Source organism: Marmota marmota, unplaced genomic scaffold, assembly GCF_001458135.2.
Source record: "Marmota marmota marmota unplaced genomic scaffold, marMar, whole genome shotgun sequence".
NCBI lineage: Eukaryota > Metazoa > Chordata > Mammalia > Rodentia > Sciuridae > Marmota > Marmota marmota.
The window spans coordinates 17,733,507-17,754,500 of NW_025999968.1; the positions used below are offsets into that span (position 1 = coordinate 17,733,507).

Here is a 20,994-nt window from a genome sequence, read left to right on the forward strand (position 1 = left end):
GTGTGTGTGTGTGTGTGTGTGTGTGTGTGTGTGTGTGTTGGTTTTACGTCCTGATACTTTGCTGTATTTTTCTTACCAGTTTTAACAGTCTTTGGTATGGAGTCTTTAAGGCTTTCTAAGTATAGAATCATATAATCTGCAAACAGGGGTAATTCTACTTTTTCTTTTCCTGTTTGCATACCTTTTATTTCCCAGTTGCTCTACCTATAGTTTCAAGTACTATGTTGAATAAGAGTGTTGAGAGTGGAACCCTTGCCTTTTTTTTTCTGATTTTAGAGAAAATGCTTTCAGTTTTCCCCTATTCAGTATGATATGGGTTATGTGTTTATTATATAAATATATGTGTGTGTGTGTGTGTATATATATATATATATATATATATATATATATATCCTTTATATGTTGAAGTATGATCTTTTTATACCTAATTTGTTCAAGAATTTTATTATGATGGAATGTAGAATTTATCAAAGGCTTTTTTGGCATCTTTTGAAATGATCATGTGGTTTTTTTGTCCTTGATTCTATTTATGCGATATGTTTATTGACTTGTCTATATTGAGTCATTCTGCACCTCTGGAATGAAACCAACCTGATCATGGTGTATGGTCTTTTTTTAATGTGAACTTTAATTCACTTTGCAAATATTTTATTTTTATTGAGGATTTTTGCATCTATGTTTGTCATTGATATGGGTCTATAGTTTTCTTTTTGTGTGTGTGTCTTTGTCCAGTTTTGGTAGCAGAGTAATACTGGTTTGGTAGAATGAGTTTGGAAGAGTTCCTTTCCCTTTTGCTTTATGAAATAGTATGAGGAACATTGGCTTTAATTCTTGACAAAATAGGGTACAATGTGATAATTCTTTTTTTTTATTGGTTGTTCAAAACATTACAAAGCTCTTGACATATCGTATTTCATACATTAGATTCAAGTGGGTACAATGTGATAATTCAATGCATGTATACAATGTGTAATGATCAAGTCAGCTTAGATAGTATTGTCTCCTTAAATGTTTATCATTTTGTTTGTTTTGCAAACTTTTGAACTCCTCTTTTACTTTTTTATAAAATATATAACAAACTGTGGTTTGCTAGTATTGTGTTGAGGATTTTTGCCTTAGTGTTCAGAAGTGATATTGTTTTTTTAAAAAATTTTCTTTTAGTATATTTAGCTGGCTTTGCTATCAGGGCCATGTTGACCTTATAGAAAGAATTTTATTTCAGTTTGATTTTTTGAATAAGTTTGAGAAAGGACAGGCATTAATTTGTCTTTATTGTTTGGTATAATTCACCAACGAAGCCATTAGGTTCAGAATTTTTGTCAGGAGGCTTTTGGTTAGTGATTCAGTTGCTTTGCTAATTATAGACTGTTCACAGTTTTAATTTTTTTTGTGATTCAGTCTTGGTAGGTTTTGTGTTTCTGTGCAGTTCTGTTTCTTCTTGCTTATCCAGTTTGTTGTCATAGTTCTCTCTTTAAATCTTCTAAATTTCTGTAGCATCAGTAGTAATGTTCTCACTCTTTTTAAAAAAAAATTATTGGAGTATTTTCTTTTTATTTCTTATTTCTTACCCTATCTAGCTGAACTTTTGGTTTTTTTTTTTTTTTGTACCTGGAATTGAGCTCAGGGGCATTGTACCACTGAGCCACATCCCCAGTCCTATTTTGTATTTTATTTAGAGCTAGGGTCTCTCTGAGTTGCTTAGCACCTTGCTGTTGTTGAGGCTTTCTTTGAACTCTTGATCCTCCAGTCTCAGCTTCCAGAGCTGCTGGGATTAGAGGTGTGTACAACCTCGCCCAATTATTTTGTCACCTTGTTGACCTTTTCAAAGAACCAACAGTTGGTTTTATTTATTTTCTCTCATTTAATTTTGCTCAAATCTTTATATTTCCTTCTTTTTTAATATTTATTTTTTAATTATAGGTGGACACAATATCTTTTATTTTTATGTGGTGCTGAGGATCGAACCTGGTGTCTCATGCATGGTAGGCGAGCGCTCTACCTCTGAGCCACAACCCCAGCCCCTATATTTCCTTCTTTTTGCTACTTTTGGGATTAGTTCATTTCTCTTTACTTGGTTCATTAAGTTGTAGAGTTACGTTGTCAATTTGAGTTTGATGATCGGTTCTCCGTCCTTCCCTTCCACCTTACATTCTTTCCTCCCTCCCTCTTTTATTGTTTTCCTTTTTTTGTGTGTTAGGGTTTGAACCTAGGGACTTAGAGATATGGTAAGTATGTACTCTACTACTTACCTACACCCAGTCTCTTTCTCATTTTCCTTTTGGTTCTAGGAATTGAACCCTGGGACACTTAATCACTGAGCCACACCCCCAGCTCTTTTTAATATTTTATTTAGAGACAGGTCTCACTAAGTTGCTTAGGGCCTCGCTAAGTTGCTGAGGCCGACTTTGAACTTGGAATCCTCCTGCCTCAGCCTCCTGAGTTGCTGGGATTACAGGCGTGCACCATTGCACCTGGCCTCTTTCTTATATTTTAGGAAATAAGAATGTATGTAACTCAGTGAGACCCTGTTTCTAAATAAAATACAAAATAGGTCTAGGGATGTGGCTCAGTGGTTGAGTGTCCCTGAGTTCAATCCCTGGTACCTGCCCCCCAAAAGAAAAGAATGTATGTATGTATTTATGATAATAAATTTTACCTTAACACTCTTTGCTGTGTCCCATGTGTTGGTATGTTATATTTTTGTTTTCATTAGTCTCTAAGTATTTTCTAATTTCCCTTGTAATTACAACTTTGATACATGGGTTAACACTGTGTTGTTTGATTTACATAGGTTTGTGGATTTTACAATTTTCCTCCTGTTATTGATTTGTAACTTCATCCCATTGTGTCCAAGATAAACATTATATGATCTTCATCTTTTTAATTCGATTGGTACTTAATTTAAAAAAAATAAGAGCTGGGAATGGTGGCACATGCCTATAATCCCAGTTACCTCTGGAGACTGAGGCAGTAGGATCACAAGTTTGAGGCCAGTCTTGGCAATTTAGACAAATCCTGTGTTAAAATAAAAAAAAATAAAAAAAAGAAAAGAAAAAGAAAAAGAAAGAAAAAAAGAGTTGGGAATGTAGTTCAGTGGTAGAGCATCCCTGATTTCAGTCCCCAGGTAAGTGCTTACTTAGTACATTGCCTAGTATAATGTAAGTGCTCAATAATAAGAAGCATGAATAATTATCATTGTCATCAATAATTTATTTAATCCACATTGAATTTTTGTTATTCCATTAGATTGTTTTTTGTTCCATAGGTCTCTCTATGAACTCTTTTTCCTTGCATTTTTAAAAAAGTATTTTTAGTTGTAGATGGATACAAAACCTTTATTTATTTACTTTTTATGTGGTGTTGAGGATCGAACCCAGTATCTCACATGTGTGAGGCAAGTGATCCACCACTGTGTACCAGCCCTTTCCTTGCATTATAAAAAAAACTTATTATCTGTTTGATTAATCTGTGACTTTAACTAGTCTTTACATTGCCCTTCCAGGTTCTACATATATTGTAAAAGTGTATCATACACAAATTTTAAAAAATGAGAGCCTTATAGACATCATGTAATTGGATCATATGTTTTTGTCCAGTCTGCTAAACTGTCTTTATATTGATGAGTTTAATCCATTGTCTTTTAAAGTAGTTACTGAAAAGAAACAATTATACTTTTGTTGTTGTTGTTGTTCTGGGTCTTGGCACTTGGAAATGCCAGCTACATGCATCCCAGCCCCTTTTAATTTTTTTTTAATTTTGATTCTTAAATTTTGAGACCAGTTCTTACTGTAAGTCTTCTATATTTGGATGTCTATATCTTTTCTGAAATTATTAGGGAACTTTTCTGTTTTCTATGGCCTTACCTTTTTTTTCTCTTTTGGGTAGTCCCCAAAGGGCAGATATTCCTTGTTTAATGTTATATATTCAGGATATAAAGGTCATTTATATCCTGAATTATTTTTTAATGAATTATTTTTTAAATTATTTATACGTTTTATTTTGGATCTCATTGAGCTTTTCTTTAATCATTTTTTAAAGGTGTGTGTATATATACACACACACACACATGCATGCATGCACACATACACACATACATTTTACTTGTAGTTAGACACAATACCTTTATTTTTATTTGTTTATTTATTTTTTATGGTGCTGAGGATCGAACCCAGTGCTTCGTACATGCTAGGTGCGTGCTCTACCGCCGAGCCACAACCCCAGCCCTTCTTTAATCATTAAAAACAATTTTTTATAAAATATTTTGTCTCTATTGATTAATTTGGGGATCTGTTTCTAGGGATTTATTCTCCTTTGGGGGAGTCACAGTATCTTTTTTTAAATATTTTTTATGTTCCTACATTGAGATTTGGTATATCAGTTATCTCTGTCACTTTTATGGGATAGCCTTTTTTCGCCGGGGGATGGTGATAGCTTTTTTAGTAAGTGACTTTCTTCTGAAGAGGTATCTTGGGGTATTCATTTGTTTTATAGTGTTGACTTTGTTTCCAGTTGAATGTCATAGTGTTGTTTCCCCATAGCTTCTTTGACTATGATGAATGACTTTGGGCATGGTATGTTCTGTGGTTAGTTGGAAAGATCCGCTGTCTCTGTGGGCCATTCAAGAGTGAGGAAACTACAGCATCTCAGGCAGGTGTACAGACAACAGAGGGTGTGGGGTGATAGAGGTTTCCTGAGGCATTGTTGACAGTAACTCTTCTACTGGAAAGGTTCTCTGGCACAGGCAGCTCCGTTTATGGTGAGGGTCCTAACGCACTTTTCTTTTATTTTTTTTAAGAGAGAGAGAGAGAGAGAGAGAGAGAGAGAGAATTTTAATATTTATTTTTTCGTTTTCGGCGGACACAACATCTTCGTTTGTATGTGGTGCTGAGGATCGAACCCGGGTCGCACGCATGCCAGGCGAGCGCGCTACCGCTTGAGCCACATCCCCAGCCCCCCTAACACACTTTTCTTCTAGCCAGTCAGTGGTGCAGGTCAAGATACTTCATGGGCAGATGTGATGATGGGAATTGGAGCATCTCCTCTCTGTGGAATTCACACCTAGCCCTGACATCAAAGAGTAGTCAGATGAGGTGCTGGGACGGGATGAGGGTGTGAAACAAATAGATGTGGTGGTAGTGGGAACTTGGTGTTTGTCTTTGTTGCTTTGGTGGCAGTGTATGCTTGGGGCCTGGTTGGTGACTTCCACTACTGGTTTTTCTCTCAGCCTTGTATGTGGCAATGCATGCTTGGGGGTGAGATGATGACTGGAACTGTGCATTTTTAGCTTAGACCCCTTCAGTTGCAGTATAGAACTTAGAATGAGGCTGTGACTGGAGGCATGGCACAGTTCCTATTGGTTTGCTTTGGCCTCATGTTCCTAGTGCCTGATGATTCCAGAGCTGCAGAACAGCTCAAAACTTTTCTGCATACATCCCTGTGGATGGAGCAGCAGGAACAAACAGTGTTTCCTCCTGCCCTGTCAGCAACAGGCATCTAAGAATGACAGTCAGGAGGGCTGGCAGGAACTGTGTGTGTGCCTGCATGTCTGCATCCAGTCCTGGCACTGGTGCAAGTCTATACCCAGCTGTCGGTACACATGGCTGGCCATGCCCTTTTTCTCAGAAGGCAAGAAAGCACCCTGATCTCCTGGTTCTTGAGAGCTGCACCTTCTCTTCTCATCTGTCACAACTACCTGTTTCTTACAGCATAGGTCCCAGAGGTCTTTTTTTTTTCCTTTTTTTTTTTTACAGGGGATTGAACTCAGGGGCACTCAACTGTTGAGCCACATCCCAACCCCTGTTTTGTATTTTATTTAGAGACAGGGTCTCACTGAGATGCTTAGTGCTTCGCTGTTGCTGAGGCTGCCTTTGAACTCACAATCCTCCTGCCTCAGCCTCCTGAGCTGCTGGGATTACAGGCGTATTTCACCATGCCTGTCCCCAGAGGTCTTGAGTGACTCACTCTGCTGGGTTAAGTTTGGTCCCAGGTAGCTATCTTCCAAGTCAGTGTAGTGGAATATCTGTGGAGTCCCAGAGATAGGAATATGCAGTGGTTTCTGAACCCCTAGTGCAGCATGAATTAATACAGTAACTCATTTCTCAGAATGGCTCCTGGCTGCAGCAGCTTAGGGGTTCACTGTAATATGATGTGAGATTCTTTTACAAAACAAGCTGCTATACACATTTTATTTTACTTGTCTAGGTGGACCATAAGCTTTTGAGGACTGTGGAACTTTTCAGTAGCTAGGATACCAGCATCCACACTAATAGAGTTTGCCGCGACTCTCCCTTTCATCCTTACCTTTATGAAGAGTTGTCTGTGGAGTTGGGGTGGCAGGTAGCAGTGGTTTTTTTTTTTTTTTTCCTTTCTGTGCTATCTTTACTGGGCTTTAACTCTTACAAGGTTCCAGTGTTTTCTCACATTCACTCACCTCAAAATGCAGTTCTGTACTTGTTACTTTGGTTCTTCTTTGTGGAGGAAGAGGTGTATTCTGGTGTCTCTGTTCAGCCATCATGAATCCCAAAACATGCATTTTACTTGTACATTCTGATGAGTTTTAATAGATGTGTACTCTGTGGTAACATCACCACCACTACAGTCTGTGGAACATAACTAATGCCTGAAAGACTTTTCATGTTCTCCTTTCCATTTGTTCCCCCAAGACACCCCCTTCACCACAATCCCATGCAGTCACTGGTTACTATATGTCACTGTAGATTAGGTTTATCTTTTCTGAGTGGCAAATATATGGAAACATATAGTATGTTTAATCTTTGTGTATGGCATCTTTCTTTAAGCATAATATTTTGGAGGTTTGTCCATGTTGTTGTTGTATGTATAAGTAGTTCATTTTTTATTACTGATTAATATTTCATTGTATGAAAACATTGTATTTTATCCATTTACATTTTTATGGACACTGGGTTGTTTCCAGTTTTGAGATTTTAAGAATAAAACTTTCTGTACCTGTTCATATACAAGTGCTTTTGTGGACGTATTTTTATTTCTTTTGGATATCTAGGAGTTGGATCGCTGGGTCATATGGTAAGTGCATTTTTAACTTTGTAAGAAACTGACAAGTTGTCTTCCAAAGTGATTGTGTTATATTACATTCACACAAGCAATGTAGGAGAGTTTCAGTTACTCTACACCTCTGCCCACACATACCTTGTTGGTCTTTTTTATCTTCATTCTTTCTAAATTGGTAGTAGTATATTTCATTGTGGTTTTAATTGCATTTGCCTAATGACTGATATTGAGTATCTTCTCATGTATTGGCCTATTTATTGTCTCAAAAGTGTAGACTCTTTTTTTCTCTCTTTTGTTTTTTGTTTTTGTTTTTTTGAATGCCAAGAATTGAACCTAGGGGTGCTTAACCACCGAACCACATCATCAACCCTTTTTATTTTGAAATAGGGTCTCACTAGGTTGCTCAGGGCCTCACTTAATTTTTAAGCCTGGCTTTGAACTTGCAACCATCCTGCCTCAGCCTCCCGAGTTGCTGGGATTACTGGTGTCCTCCCTTTAAGAACAGAATAAAACAGAACCCTTTATTTTGAATAACAGAAAAATAAGATTAATAACATTTTTTTATGTGTGCATATTGTCCTTTCATAAGTCTTTTCTGTAAAGTAGCCAATTTTTATTGCCCATTTTTGAAGGTAAAAAAGTACTTCAAGCAAAATTATGAAAAAAAGAAATGAAAACAATGATTTAATCCCAACTGTGTTTCCAGAGTAAAAAAGTAGGTCTCCAGGTCTTAAAAAAGTTTTTATCTGATTTATGAACTCAGATAGCCAAGTAATGTAATTAAGTCATAATTATACATACATTGAATATAAATATAAATTACTTTGTTGAAAAACTTAACAAAATTTGAACTTTTGTAGAAAAATAATTCATGTTCGTTTTATTCATAGGCAAAAAGAAACCTGATTTTTTTTCTTTTCTTTTTTAAAAATATTTTTGTGACTTATTGATGGACTATTTATTTATTTATTTATTTATTGTTATATGTGGTGCTGAGAATTGAACCCAGTGCTTCACACATGCTAGGCAAGCGCTATACCACTGAGCCACAACCCCAGCCCCTGAAACCTGATTTTTTCTAATGTAGTTATACTGAATTTTCCTGCAATTATAGATTTTCACATATATAAAATAGTGCTAAGGAGGAGATGTAGTACATTTATTATTTTCTAAGAATGCTTATTTGGAAGAATCTGAATAAATGGATCATTTTCCGAATAAATGGATCATTTTCCTTATAAATGCAATTAAATGAGATGAAATGATTTAGAGAGTTTACAGAGATACCTTTTAATAAATGGCCAATTAGATGATCCTAAGAAAGCCAGGGACAAATAATGGGAATGGTACACATGTTGTTGAGTCTGTTTATGTGTCCTTTACTGACAAATATATAATTTACCAAAAAAAAAAAAAAATGAATAAAGGTAAGCAGTTAAATGAATTACTTATTATCTTTAATATATTTTTATAAGACATGTATATTCATTTAACCATTTTTCAGGTACCAATTAGAAAACTACCCCAGAAGTTCTTATGTACCTTTGTAGTCACACTGCCTGCAAGGAATAGCCTTAATTGGAAACTTCCACTTTCAAGCAAGTAGTTACTTTTATTTTTCTGAATAGTACTGCTTACTAAGTATGTATCTCTAAGTACTTTTTGATAGTATTGCCACCAAAATGTGTAATCTTAAATGCTAAGTTTAGATTATATTTTGCCTGGAGTAAATGCTGTTCTTAAGAATAAAATCTTAAGTTTCTATTGTAATATCCAATGAAATTTTGTAGATGTTGTAAAAATTAAAAATTTTTTAACCTTAATTATTTGAGGAAAAAAGACTGTAACTTCTGCTGTACAATGTTTTATTAACCAAATAGTAGTATTTCAAACATGAAATAAATATTATTTAGAACATGAAATAAATATTTCCCCGAAGATGCTAAATTGCCCTTCTCACTTAGAGTTTCACTGTTAGAATAATCAGTGAAATTACCAATGATGTGTCATTTTCTTTTTTTTAATATTTATTTTTTAGTTGTAGTTGGACACAATACCTTTGTTTTATTTATTTATTTTTATGTGGTGCTAAGGATCGAACCCAGGGCCCCGGGCATACTAGGGGAGCACTCTATGACTGAGCCACAACCCCAGCTCTGATTTGTCATTTTCTAATGTAAATTTTTATTTGGATGAGTGAATAAAGAATGTTTTTTCCAATTGAGTATTTTCTTATTTAAAATTATTAAAAAGTTTACTATTTGAATAATTTCCATAATAATTGGGTAATTGGGTCATTTCATTTTTCCATTAGACTAAAAGTACCTTTATATGCTCTTAAAGTTTTACATATATTTTTATTTGGTTATTTAGAATTTTAATTTGTGCATTCATAAAACTTAATATAGTCTAATTTTACCTGTGTAAAATATCTACTCATTCCACTAGTCAATCGATAGTATATACTAGGTTAGCATGAACTATTTACTAATCCTTAAAAAATATTTTGCTTTATATATATAGTATTTGCTTAATATAGAAAACAGAAATAAAAAAAGTAGAACACAACTAGCAACCCTTAAAATTTAAGATAGGAGACTTTTAGATACCAAGTAACGTTCTGTTAAGTGAATTTATCGTGATTTACTGAGCCATTCTTTTGTTGCTAGGCATTTAAGGTTGTGTTTAGTTTTTTTTTTTTTTTCCTTTTCTTTTCACTGTTTGGGGATCCAACCCAAGTCCTTGTGCGTGATAAGCCAGTGTTGATCACTGAGCTACATCCCAGTTTTGTTTACTTCTCTGATAAATAATACTGTGATGAGTGTTTTGAGCATAAGTTTTTACTCCTGTATTTCATATTTGCCTTCATTTAGGACTCCAGACATAGAATTGTTTAATCGAGAGTGCACTGAACACATATATCTCTCATCTAGTTTCTCCATTTGTTAACATGTTGCCATATTAGGCATCTCTGAATCTTTTACACATATGTATAAATTGGTATCACATACATACATGTATACATGTACATATGCATAAACATACATATACATTTTGGGGGGAATCATTTGAAAGTAAGTTGCAGACATCATGCAACTTCATCAAGCATTTTACTTCTACATACTTGAACTTACATTCCCAACTCCACAAAACAAGGACATTCTGACATAACAACCATAATACACTATCAAGGAAATTAACAATAATTTCATATCATCATCTACTATGAAGTCCACAGTCGGAACTCCCTAAATGTCCTCAAAATGTCTTTTATTACATCTAGGATCAAATTGAGATTCATGCATTGTATTTTGTTATGATGCCCCATTAGTGTCAGTTTGGAACAACTCCTGCCTGTTTCTTTGCACCCCCATTGCCACTTTTGACTCTGATATGGAGGTTTTTTTTTTTTTTTTTTTTTTTTTGCCTTAGCTGGGGAATAAACCCAGGGTCTCACATGTGCCAGGTAAGCATTCTGCCTCTGAGCTATGTCCCCTAATCCCATGTCATTGAGTTTTGAAGAGTTCAAGTCAGTTTTCTTATAGAATGTCTTACTTTCTGTATTTTCAATATTTTTGTGATTCTTTTATATTTTTTGGCAAGGATACTTCATAGTTGATATATTTCTTCTTTTTTAAAATACCTTGTTTTAGTTGTAGTTGGACATAATACCTTTATTTTATTTTTAAGTGATGCTAAGCATGTGCTAGGTGAGTGCTCTACCGCTGAGCCACAACCCCATCCCCTGATGTACTTCTTATTGTGCATATCAGGGGACACATAGTGTATGACTGTCTCAGTGTTGATGGTTCTGTGTTTGATCACTTGGTTAAGATGATCTCCCCATCATTAGTGCCATTTCCTTAGCAGTGAGTAATCATCTATAAACTCAGTGCATTATTTGCATTGTGCTGACATCAAAGTGACTAGGTACTGCTGGCAAAACAAAAGAAACAGTATATATGTAGCATTATTAATTCTTGATTATTAATCTCAGTGGAATTCCTTAAGTATAAGACAGTCTTTTGTGCCTCTCTAGTAAACTTGTATTCCCCATCTTCACAATGATTATTTGAAACAGTTTCTCTTCTCAAACCTATATTGTGTTACCTTTCATATCACTTTTAGGAAATGGTCTGTTTGCTTCTACTCCCTAGAAGATGGAAAGGAGTGCCCCTTCTCTCATAAACCACTATAGAAGAGCAGTGAAGTATACTGGCAGTGGAGTTGGGAGTGGTTGTGGATTTTATTTTCACCATTTCTTTTTCTGTTGTTTACCCAGTCACCTCAACTGTGAAAGAATTATCTCAGAGAGTAGTAGTAAATGAATCAATCAGTGTAAAATGCTTAGCAAAGTGCTAGATATATATTAACATGGTCAGTAAATATTAACTGTTTTTATACTGTTTCTTAAGAATCTTATTGTGGGAATTATTCTGTCTCCTATATCTTCAACTTTTCCTACTTCATTAACCTCTTCCTATAAATGATTAAACTTATGTAGATCTTTCCTATTTCAAATTAACCAACTAACCAACCAGTAACAAGCTAAAATCCCTTTCCTGTATACCACATCTTCAGCTCTTGTCCTATCTCACTATTTCACAGCCATATTTCTTAATATCTACATTTGCTGTATCCCTCACTGCCTTTCTCATTTACTTATCCCACTGTCTTCTGGTTTTGTTTCTACAGTTCCATTAAAGTGCCTCTGATGAAGTAAGCAATTCTCTCTTTGAATTCATTTTTATTCCCGTTTCTCCTTAGTGCTTTCATTTCATTGTCTGTAAAAGATCAAAATGGACTTTTAAAAATGCAGTTCTGATCTTACTTCTAAAAACTAGTGAATTTCTATTATTGTTCATATAAAGTCTCAAATACTTAATATGGTCCACTGTGTCCTGCCTAATTGCCATTCTTATCTCATACACGTTTTCTTTTCACTCTAAGCCCTTGAGTTGGGTAAATTGTTTTAATTTTCCTAAAAGCTTTACTCAGAACATTTGTGTTTTGTCCCTTTTTTGGGTCTTTTTTCCATTTTCCACCTGTTTCCTTTGGAGAGTGCTTAGCCTTCTTTAACACATTAGCTTTAGGGCCATGTTCTAAGTAAAACCTTTCCTGATTTGAAGAGGTGTAGCATTTGAACTTCTCCTTCATATCACTTATCACAGTTGTAATTAAATATGAATTGAGTTATTCTCTGGAATGTAAGCTCCATAAAATCGAGAATGCTATCTTGTTTATTGCTGATTCTAGGTCTTACTAGCACAATTGTTTTGCTTGAAGGTGTTCAATAAATATTTGTTGCATGAAGTATTATTAATTCATAGAGGTGTTACTCATCTCTTTGTTCCTTATAGCTTAGCCTTTTCCCCCCCTTAATTCTACATGTTTGAAGTTTCAATGCATTCTGTAGAAGTTCTCCTTAGAATTTATTCCCCTCTCTTCCTAGATGATTTGGGAATATAATCTCAAGTACATGTTGTGAACAGATGATTTGTTTTTCTTGAAAATACATGAGAATTTTGCTTGCTGTTTCTTAATATTCTTGTGTTTGTTAAATAAACAAGCAAAAAGTGCCTAAAACTGCTTACTAGGGAATAAAATTTCTGATTAAATATCTGGTTATTTCAGTTGTTTCTTATTTGACATTGTTTAAAGTCCACTATTAGCCTGTTTATATCACTCACAAACTATATTTCATGGTTCCAGAACTGAGCATACTTTTTCAAATACTGTCACCACAAAGACATATTGTGTCATATCATATTGCATATGTGATAAGGCAGATCCCTGAAACGGCTTGTATTCATCAGGCTTCCTTTTGAGATTGGCATAATAAAGGTTTTAAATTTACCCATTTTAGATGACACTAGAGCATATTATGCTAAGTGAAGCTAGCCAATCCCTAAAAAACTAATGCCAAATGTCTTCTTTGATATAAGGAGAACAGCTAAGAATAGAGCAGGGAGGAAGAGCATGAGAAGAAGATTAACATCAAACAGGGAGGAGAAGGGGGAGGGAAAGGGAGGGAGAAGGGAAATTGCATGGAAATGGAAGGAGACCCTCATTGTTCTACAACATTACATATAAGAGGAAGTGAAGGGAAAGGGGGAAAAAAACAAGGAGGAGAAATGAATTACAGTAGATGGGGTAGAGAGAGAAGATGGGAGGGGAAGGGAGGGGAGGGGGGGATAGTAGAGGATAGGATAGGCAACAGAACACAACAGACACTGGTATGGCAGTATGTAAAAAAGTGGATGTGTAACCGATGTGATTCTGCAGTCTGTATACCGGGTAAAAATGGGAGTTCATAACCCACTTGAATCAAATGTATGAAATATGATATGTCAAGAACTATGTAATGTTTTGAACAACTAATAATAAAAATTTTTAAAAAATTACCCATTTTAGAAAAAAGGTAAAATGAAATCTATATCTTAAGACTATGTAGGCTGTAGATGATGTATTATTTACCCCTAGTTTTTATAATGTTTTCGGCTAAAATAAAAACAAATTTTTAGCCAGAAAGTGGTTGCATTTGTGTTGAGATTTACAGATGTATATTGTCCTTTTACTAGCAATGTGAATAAGTATGGATGGGTTGTCAGGAATTCAACAGCTTACACATGTGTGACCACAATTATAGTTTGCCTGTCAGAATTCTGGTGAAAATCCCAATTTAAATGAAGTAGCCATACTTTTTAATATGTATTTGAGAATGGTTAGGGTTTTTTTTTTTAACTTAACACTATTTGCTACTATAATTAATTGCTTAAAAATCTGAGATTTAGATTTCCAAAGATTAATATATTAATAATTTGTGATAAATTCATGTATTATACAATGTTTAGTGTGGAATGTATTAATTATTTATGTGTGTAACAGGCAACTCAAAGTTATGTTGACGAATGTTCTATGGACGGATTTAGGACGAAAATTCACAAAGACCCTACCTAGAAACGATGCTAATTTATATGATGCCAACAAGGTACAATCAGATTCATTGCCTTCGACATCTGTTGACAGCATAGAGACATGTCACAAATTAGAACCTCTTCATCAAAGCCTTAATTTATCTGAAAGGTATGTTGTTCAGTATTGATTTTGTTCAACTTACCACATTTGAAATAATATAAATCCAATACTCTTAAAAATATGATTGTTGGAAATAATATGGAAGAAGATCTGCATATACAGGTATGCCCTGGTCTAAAGCAAATCTTGAAACTTTGAATCTTCATTTAGATGTTGGTTCTGTACTTCACTAAATCGATTGACATGGAGTTATATTTAAAAATGAATATCCTTAGAACATTTAACTTATTTATAATAATTTAATTCATGTATATATTGTTTTAGTATATTATATTACAATATAAAACGAAGATATATACACACATACATTTGTTTACATATAAGATATATACACACAAATGTGTATATATCTATTTCTTGTTTTCAAAAATATCTTTTTTTTTGTCAGAAATGAGTTTTTAGAAAATCTTTAATCTGAACTAGTGTAACACATTATATAAGAACTACCATTTATTAAAACTTATCGGAGGATATTGGCTTGTTTCCACTATGTTTTTTTTTACAAAAGTATAAAAAGCAGTTTCTGAAGTGAGCTGTACTCTTTTCTGCGATCCTCAGCTTCCCAAAGCATCTTACTGATGGCTGTGGTTAACCGTTTCACAGAGGGGGAAACTGAGGCACTGAGGTAATGTTGCACCAATTATTGTAGGGTGCACTAGTTAGGAGTTGCTCTTCTTTGGCCAGGTGGAAGGTGGTGGGAAAAAGGCTTATTGAGCTGTGGGGAAAGGGGGTCAATCTTGAGCGGGGCAGAACAGATCTGTTTGGTACCCCCACCAATCTCTAAGGTAATGTTGCACCAATTATTGTAGGGTGCACTAGTTAGGAGTTGCTTTTCTCTGACTGGCCAGGTGGAAGGTGGTGGGAAAAAGGCTTATTGAGCTGTGGGGAAAGGGGGTCAATCTTGAGCGAGACAGAACAGATCTGTTTGGTGCTCCCACCAACCTCTGAGTGAGGGAAGGGAAGGGAGGACCATGACATAAGTGGGGAGATGTGGAAGTCTAGAAAGGGAAAGCCTTGGAAGAGGCAGCTGTCTTGCCATCTTTGGAGAAGGGTGTAGTAAAGACCGTTGCTGCAGTGAGAAAGCACTGACCCAGACCTAGTCAGAAACCTCACTGTAGTAATATTTGTGGGCAGCTGGCGTGGTCTTCCAGCCAGCCTCCCAGAACTCAATGATCTCTAGCAGTAGTAGCTGGGCCAGGGAGCTAAGGCCTTTTGGAAGCAGGAACTCATTCATGCACTCACTGCCCGTTCATCTTCTCCAGCTGCTTCCCAACCCAGTACAGCTGCAGCACCAAGCAGTCTACCTTCTCCTTGCTTAGACTGCAGGCTGGGCCAGCTGGAAGAGACAATCATAGATGGGGTTCATTAGGGCCATCATGGGCATGTTGTTCACCTTTGAGTGCTGTCTTCAGCAGCTGCTGTGTCTGTGCATCAAAAGATTGGATCTACTTGGCTTCCCCATGACCATTCAGCCCCAGCAGCTGGGATTAATGGTCTGGGATTAATGACAGCACCTGCCACACCTGCCTGTTTTCTGCATCTTTAACATACCTTTAAATGTTATTTTATCTGAATCCTCACTACCTTTGATTTTTTGAACTTTCTTGTATTTTACATGCATTTAAAAAATGGATATGATTTAAAAATACCACTTCCAGGCTTTAGTAGTAAATATTCAGTTTAATTTTGAAAACTAAGAAGACCAGTTTTGCTTGTGGTTTTCTAAAAAGATTGTATGCGGAATTTTGAGCTAAACACAAGGAAGTAACTCTAGGAATTTGTGATCTATAAAATAATATTTTTAATATATCTTGCTAGGCGTGGTGGCACATGCCTGTATTCCCAGTGACTTGGGAGGCTGAGGCAGGAGGATCGTGAGTTCAAAGTCAACAACAGCAAAAGTGAGATGCTAAACAACTTAGTGAGACCCTGCTCTAAATAAAATACAAAAATGGGGCTGGGGAATGTGGCTCTGTGGTCAGGTGTGCCTGAGTTCAATCTCTAATACCATACAAACAAACAAACAAAAAAACCAACAAAAACTATATATCTCCATTTGTTTTTAGCTCTTAGATAAATATTTTTTTGGGGAGACACTTTATTTTCAATTAGAAAAATCTGCTATTGACTAGACAGTGCTTAATAATATATGAACTTTAATCTGGATGACAGTATATAAGTGTTTTAAGTGGAAAAGATTGTTAATTTTGAACAGTTATTTTAAATAAAAGTAGCACTTTTATCAAAACCTCTAAACTTGCTAAATAAGGGTAAAACCAAAAAAAGTTTAATAAGACTTCCCCTACTAGATCTTTCCTAATGTAGAGGTAGCTTTCTAAAATACTGTGAACCTTAAAGATAGTTTAATATAAGTAAGTTTGAAGCATCTTGCTCTCATTCTACTGGATTTTAGCAGTTTACCCACTTTGTACAGGAGAACTAATCCCAAACTGTGCTGACAGATGTAATAAAGGAGCTAGTTAAAAGAATGATCATATCTTTGACTCTTTTGAAAGGAAGCTTTAATTCTTCTGCAAATGACTACACATATTTCAATTCTTTTATCCCATTACTGTTCTTTTTTCAATTAAAAGAGTGTGGTGTTCCATTCTCTCTGAAGAATAGTTTTTCCCATAAAGAATTGTTAGCCTCTAAATTATGTGTTTGTGAAATTTACATATTACATGAAGTAAAGAGCCCTAATAAGATTTTAATTTTTTTTCCTGTTTAGTTACTAGCATTCAGTTAGTCCAGATATCTTAACTACAATCCAGATATCCTAAACTTAGCTTGTTTTACATTGAAAACATTATTTTATTCTCTTCTATCCCCTTACTATTTGAGTGAATGCCTTGCTTGTATACCCAGTTCTGCAAATTAGAACTTGGGAATTGTCTTTTTAAATTTTTTTTTCTTACCCTTATATCTAGTTATTTACCTCGGGTTGTTTTTTTCTTCTAAATTCATCTTGAAATAATTTCTTCATCTTTACTGCCAGTACCTCAGCTCAAGTGCTAATAACTTTGTGCTGTTGTTACTATAACATTAAATAGATGAGGCTTCCTGTGCATACTTTTTCTTCTTGGCATATTCCTTTTGTCTTTGTCTAAGTATTCATTCTAAAAATCAGGTCTTACTCGTGACTCAATGGTTTAACATTTTTCTGTGATTCCATGTAACCTTCAAGATAAAGTTCAAACTAGTTAGCTTGGTTCACAGGTCCTTGTGATGATTCCCCTTTGCCTATCTGTATCTAGCTTTGTGTCTTTCCACTATTCTACATTTACAGAGTAATTCAGACTTAGGGAACTATTGGTCGTTCATTGAACATATAATGCTATTTTATGCATTCTGTTTTTCTCTTACAAATAATCTCCTTTTCCTTTTTACTGGTTTCTCTTGGTTTTGAACATTGAACTCACACATCTCTTGAGAGCCCCCCTTGAGTCTGTCTTCCATAATTATATTTGATCTCTTTGTCTTGCTAAAAACCCTCTTCATATATCAGCATTCATCACACTATATTGTGATATTTAGTTTCTCTAACAATGAACTTCATAAGGGTAAGGACTATATTTTATTTCTTATTTTTCTTTGTTCCTAATATAATAGTAGGCTCATACTAAATACTCAATACAGGAAGTTTTTGTTTTATTTGGTATTAGGGATTGAATCCAGGGGTGCTTTACTACGGAGTTACATTTCCAGGCCTTTTTGTGTTTTATTTTTGAGAAGAATTTGACTGTTATTTAGGGCCTCAACTAGTTCAGACATCTTAACTATGGTCCAGATATCCTAAACTTAACTTGTTTTACATTGAAAACATTATTTTTATTCTTTTCTATCCAAGTTTCTGAGGCTGGCCTCAAATTTGTAATTCTCCTGCTTCAGCCTCCCAAGTTGCTGAGATTACCCGTGTGTACCACTGTGCCCAGCTAAAGGAAGCTTTAATACATTTAACTATAGGTCTTGTCTTCATCTATTTTCCTGGAATAAAATTTCCAGACATTTTAAAATCTATATCCCATTAGGGACATAATATACAAGGCTTCTGAAGAAGTAAACTATGTTTCTTCTGCTTTCATCAGTTGGCACCAGAGATTGTTAGAGAAATATGAACATATTATATTCATATGCAATGTATTTAAATATCATTAAAAGAGTTAGTTCCTGCTATTTGTAATTTTTCTAAATGTAAAAATGAATTTATTGTTTTTCTTTAAATATACATGTGTGTGAAATTTACATATGTTTACAAAATTATATATTCCAGCTGGGCATTGTGGCACAGGCCTGTAATTCCAGCAGAATTGGGAGGCTGAGGCAGAAGGATTAAGTTTGAGGTCAGCCTCAGAAGTTTAGTAAGGCCCTGAGCAACTTTGCGAGACCTTGTCTCAAAATAAAAAATTAAAAGGACTGGGGATGTGGCTCAGTAGGTAAGCAACCCTGGATTCAATCTCTGGTTAAAAACAAAATTCCAACAAAACCAAAACTTACCCCCCCCCCCCCCCCCCCCCCCCCCCCCCCCCCCCCCCCCCCCCCCCCCCCCCCCCCCCCCCCCCCCCCCCCCCCCCCCCCCCCCCCCCCCCCCCCCCCCCCCCCCCCCCCCCCCCCCCCCCCCCCCCCCCCCCCCCCCCCCCCCCCCCCCCCCCCCCCCCCCCCCCCCCCCCCCCCCCCCCCCCCCCCCCCCCCCCCCCCCCCCCCCCCCCCCCCCCCCCCCCCCCCCCCCCCCCCCCCCCCCCCCCCCCCCCCCCCCCCCCCCCCCCCCCCCCCCCCCCCCCCCCCCCCCCCCCCCCCCCCCCCCCCCCCCCCCCCCCCCCCCCCCCCCCCCCCCCCCCCCCCCCCCCCCCCCCCCCCCCCCCCCCCCCCCCCCCCCCCCCCCCCCCCCCCCCCCCCCCCCCCCCCCCCCCCCCCCCCCCCCCCCCCCCCCCCCCCCCCCCCCCCCCCCCCCCCCCCCCCCCCCCCCCCCCCCCCCCCCCCCCCCCCCCCCCCCCCCCCCCCCCCCCCCCCCCCCCCCCCCCCCCCCCCCCCCCCCCCCCCCCCCCCCCCCCCCCCCCCCCCCCCCCCCCCCCCCCCCCCCCCCCCCCCCCCCCCCCCCCCCCCCCCCCCCCCCCCCCCCCCCCCCCCCCCCCCCCCCCCCCCCCCCCCCCCCCCCCCCCCCCCCCCCCCCCCCCCCCCCCCCCCCCCCCCCCCCCCCCCCCCCCCCCCCCCCCCCCCCCCCCCCCCCCCCCCCCCCCCCCCCCCCCCCCCCCCCCCCCCCCCCCCCCCCCCCCCCCCCCCCCCCCCCCCCCCCCCCCCCCCCCCCCCCCCCCCCCCCCCCCCCCCCCCCCCCCCCCCCCCCCCCCCCCCCCCCCCCCCCCCCCCCCCCCCCCCCCCCCCCCCCCCCCCCCCCCCCCCCCCCCCCCCCCCCCCCCCCCCCCCCCCCCCCCCCCCCCCCCCCCCCCCCCCCCCCCCCCCCCCCCCCCCCCCCCCCCCCCCCCCCCCCCCCCCCCCCCCCCCCCCCCCCCCCCCCCCCCCCCCCCCCCCCCCCCCCCCCCCCNCTACCGATTCAAAACAAAATCCAACAACAAACCTTACCCCCCCCCCAGTTTAAAAACCCCAAACCATATTCTAGTACTAAAATGGAAAACTTTTTTAATAGTATGATATTCCTATTCCCTTATGATATTTCTTAAGCCAGTAATATTCTAGGTGAGTGCTAATCTGTTCATTTAAGATTTAGTTGGTACAAGGAAAATAAGCTAATTTAGAAAACTGTGAATATCTTTTAAAAAATTATCCAGAAATTAAATCCTTTCCCTACGAACCTTAATGTTTTGATTTAGAAGGTATATTTTGAAGTAAGAATACATTTATGAGAACCCTATTAAAATGCCATAAATCACAATTTTAGAAAATCATCTATGTATAATTATAGCAAAATGAAACTAAATTAATATTGTATTTTTTTTTGTGGTATTGGAGATCGAACTCAGTGCCTCATGCATGCTAAGCTAGTGCTCTACCATTGAGCTACATCTCCAGCTCTTATAATGTTTTATTATATTACAGCTTCATTAGCAGATATAATTATTATCTTTCAACAAGGACTTAATTCCTTTAAAAAACTACTCTTGGAATGAAGTTGCATATTAATAGCTCTTACTAGTTTTTCAAAGTTTCCTCCATTTATTAAATTACCTAAATCATGGTTAGCTTGCTACTTAAGCAGGGTACAGTTTGAGAGAAAAAGCATAAAGAGGCACAATTAGAAAATGGAATTATTTTCAGGCCAGCATCATTTCTGCTATTTCTCACTGCATTTCAAAATTTCTTTCTTCTTTGGTTTAGTATATTTAAGATATTTTGAAGTGTTGTTTCATCATATTAGTAAATAGAGTTAAACAAATTGTATTTTATATTACTTACTGACACTGTTTACACCCTGAGGAAAAATTTTCAGATTGAAATAATATGAGAGATGAAGTATATACATTTATTTACTTCAATTTCTTGGGAAAATTTGGAATTTTTGACATGCTAGCCAGCCCTAGAATATCCTTGGCAATGCTAATTTACATAGTTGTATTCCAAAAGACAGTTTTGGAACTATGAGTATAATTATCACTTTATAGATTTGTATTCTCTAAGGTTGTCACTCTTTGTTCCTTTGAGGTACCTATATTAGATATGTTGTCAATAGGCGATATAAGGTATTTGGGCTATGGTTGTGTGTTATGAAGAACTGAATATATTATAGTCATTGTTCACTTCTATACTTCTGGGGGGCAGGTACTGGAGATTTAATCCAGAGACAGTTTCTTTACTAGTGTACTACATTCCCAGCCCTTTTTATTTTTTATTTTGAGATAAGATCTTGCTAGGTTG

At 38.0% G+C, this 20,994-nt stretch overlaps 1 protein-coding gene across 10 annotated transcripts in view; it reads left to right on the top strand.

Annotated features, from left to right (window-relative positions):
• Senp7 (SUMO specific peptidase 7) overlaps positions 1-20,994 on the top strand; it is a 151,198-nt gene that overhangs the window by 42,674 nt on the left and 87,530 nt on the right. For 5 of the 10 annotated variants that reach the window (XM_015478572.2, XM_048803394.1, XM_048803395.1 and 2 more), the window contains one exon: positions 13,918-14,115. The exons of 4 other annotated variants lie outside the window; for them this stretch is intronic. In XM_015478572.2, the coding sequence (XP_015334058.1) occupies positions 13,918-14,115 (198 nt within the window). Of the gene's footprint in view, positions 1-8,533; positions 8,628-13,917; positions 14,116-20,994 lie in introns of all 10 variants that reach the window. One more of the 10 variants, XM_048803401.1, reaches the window with a different exon arrangement.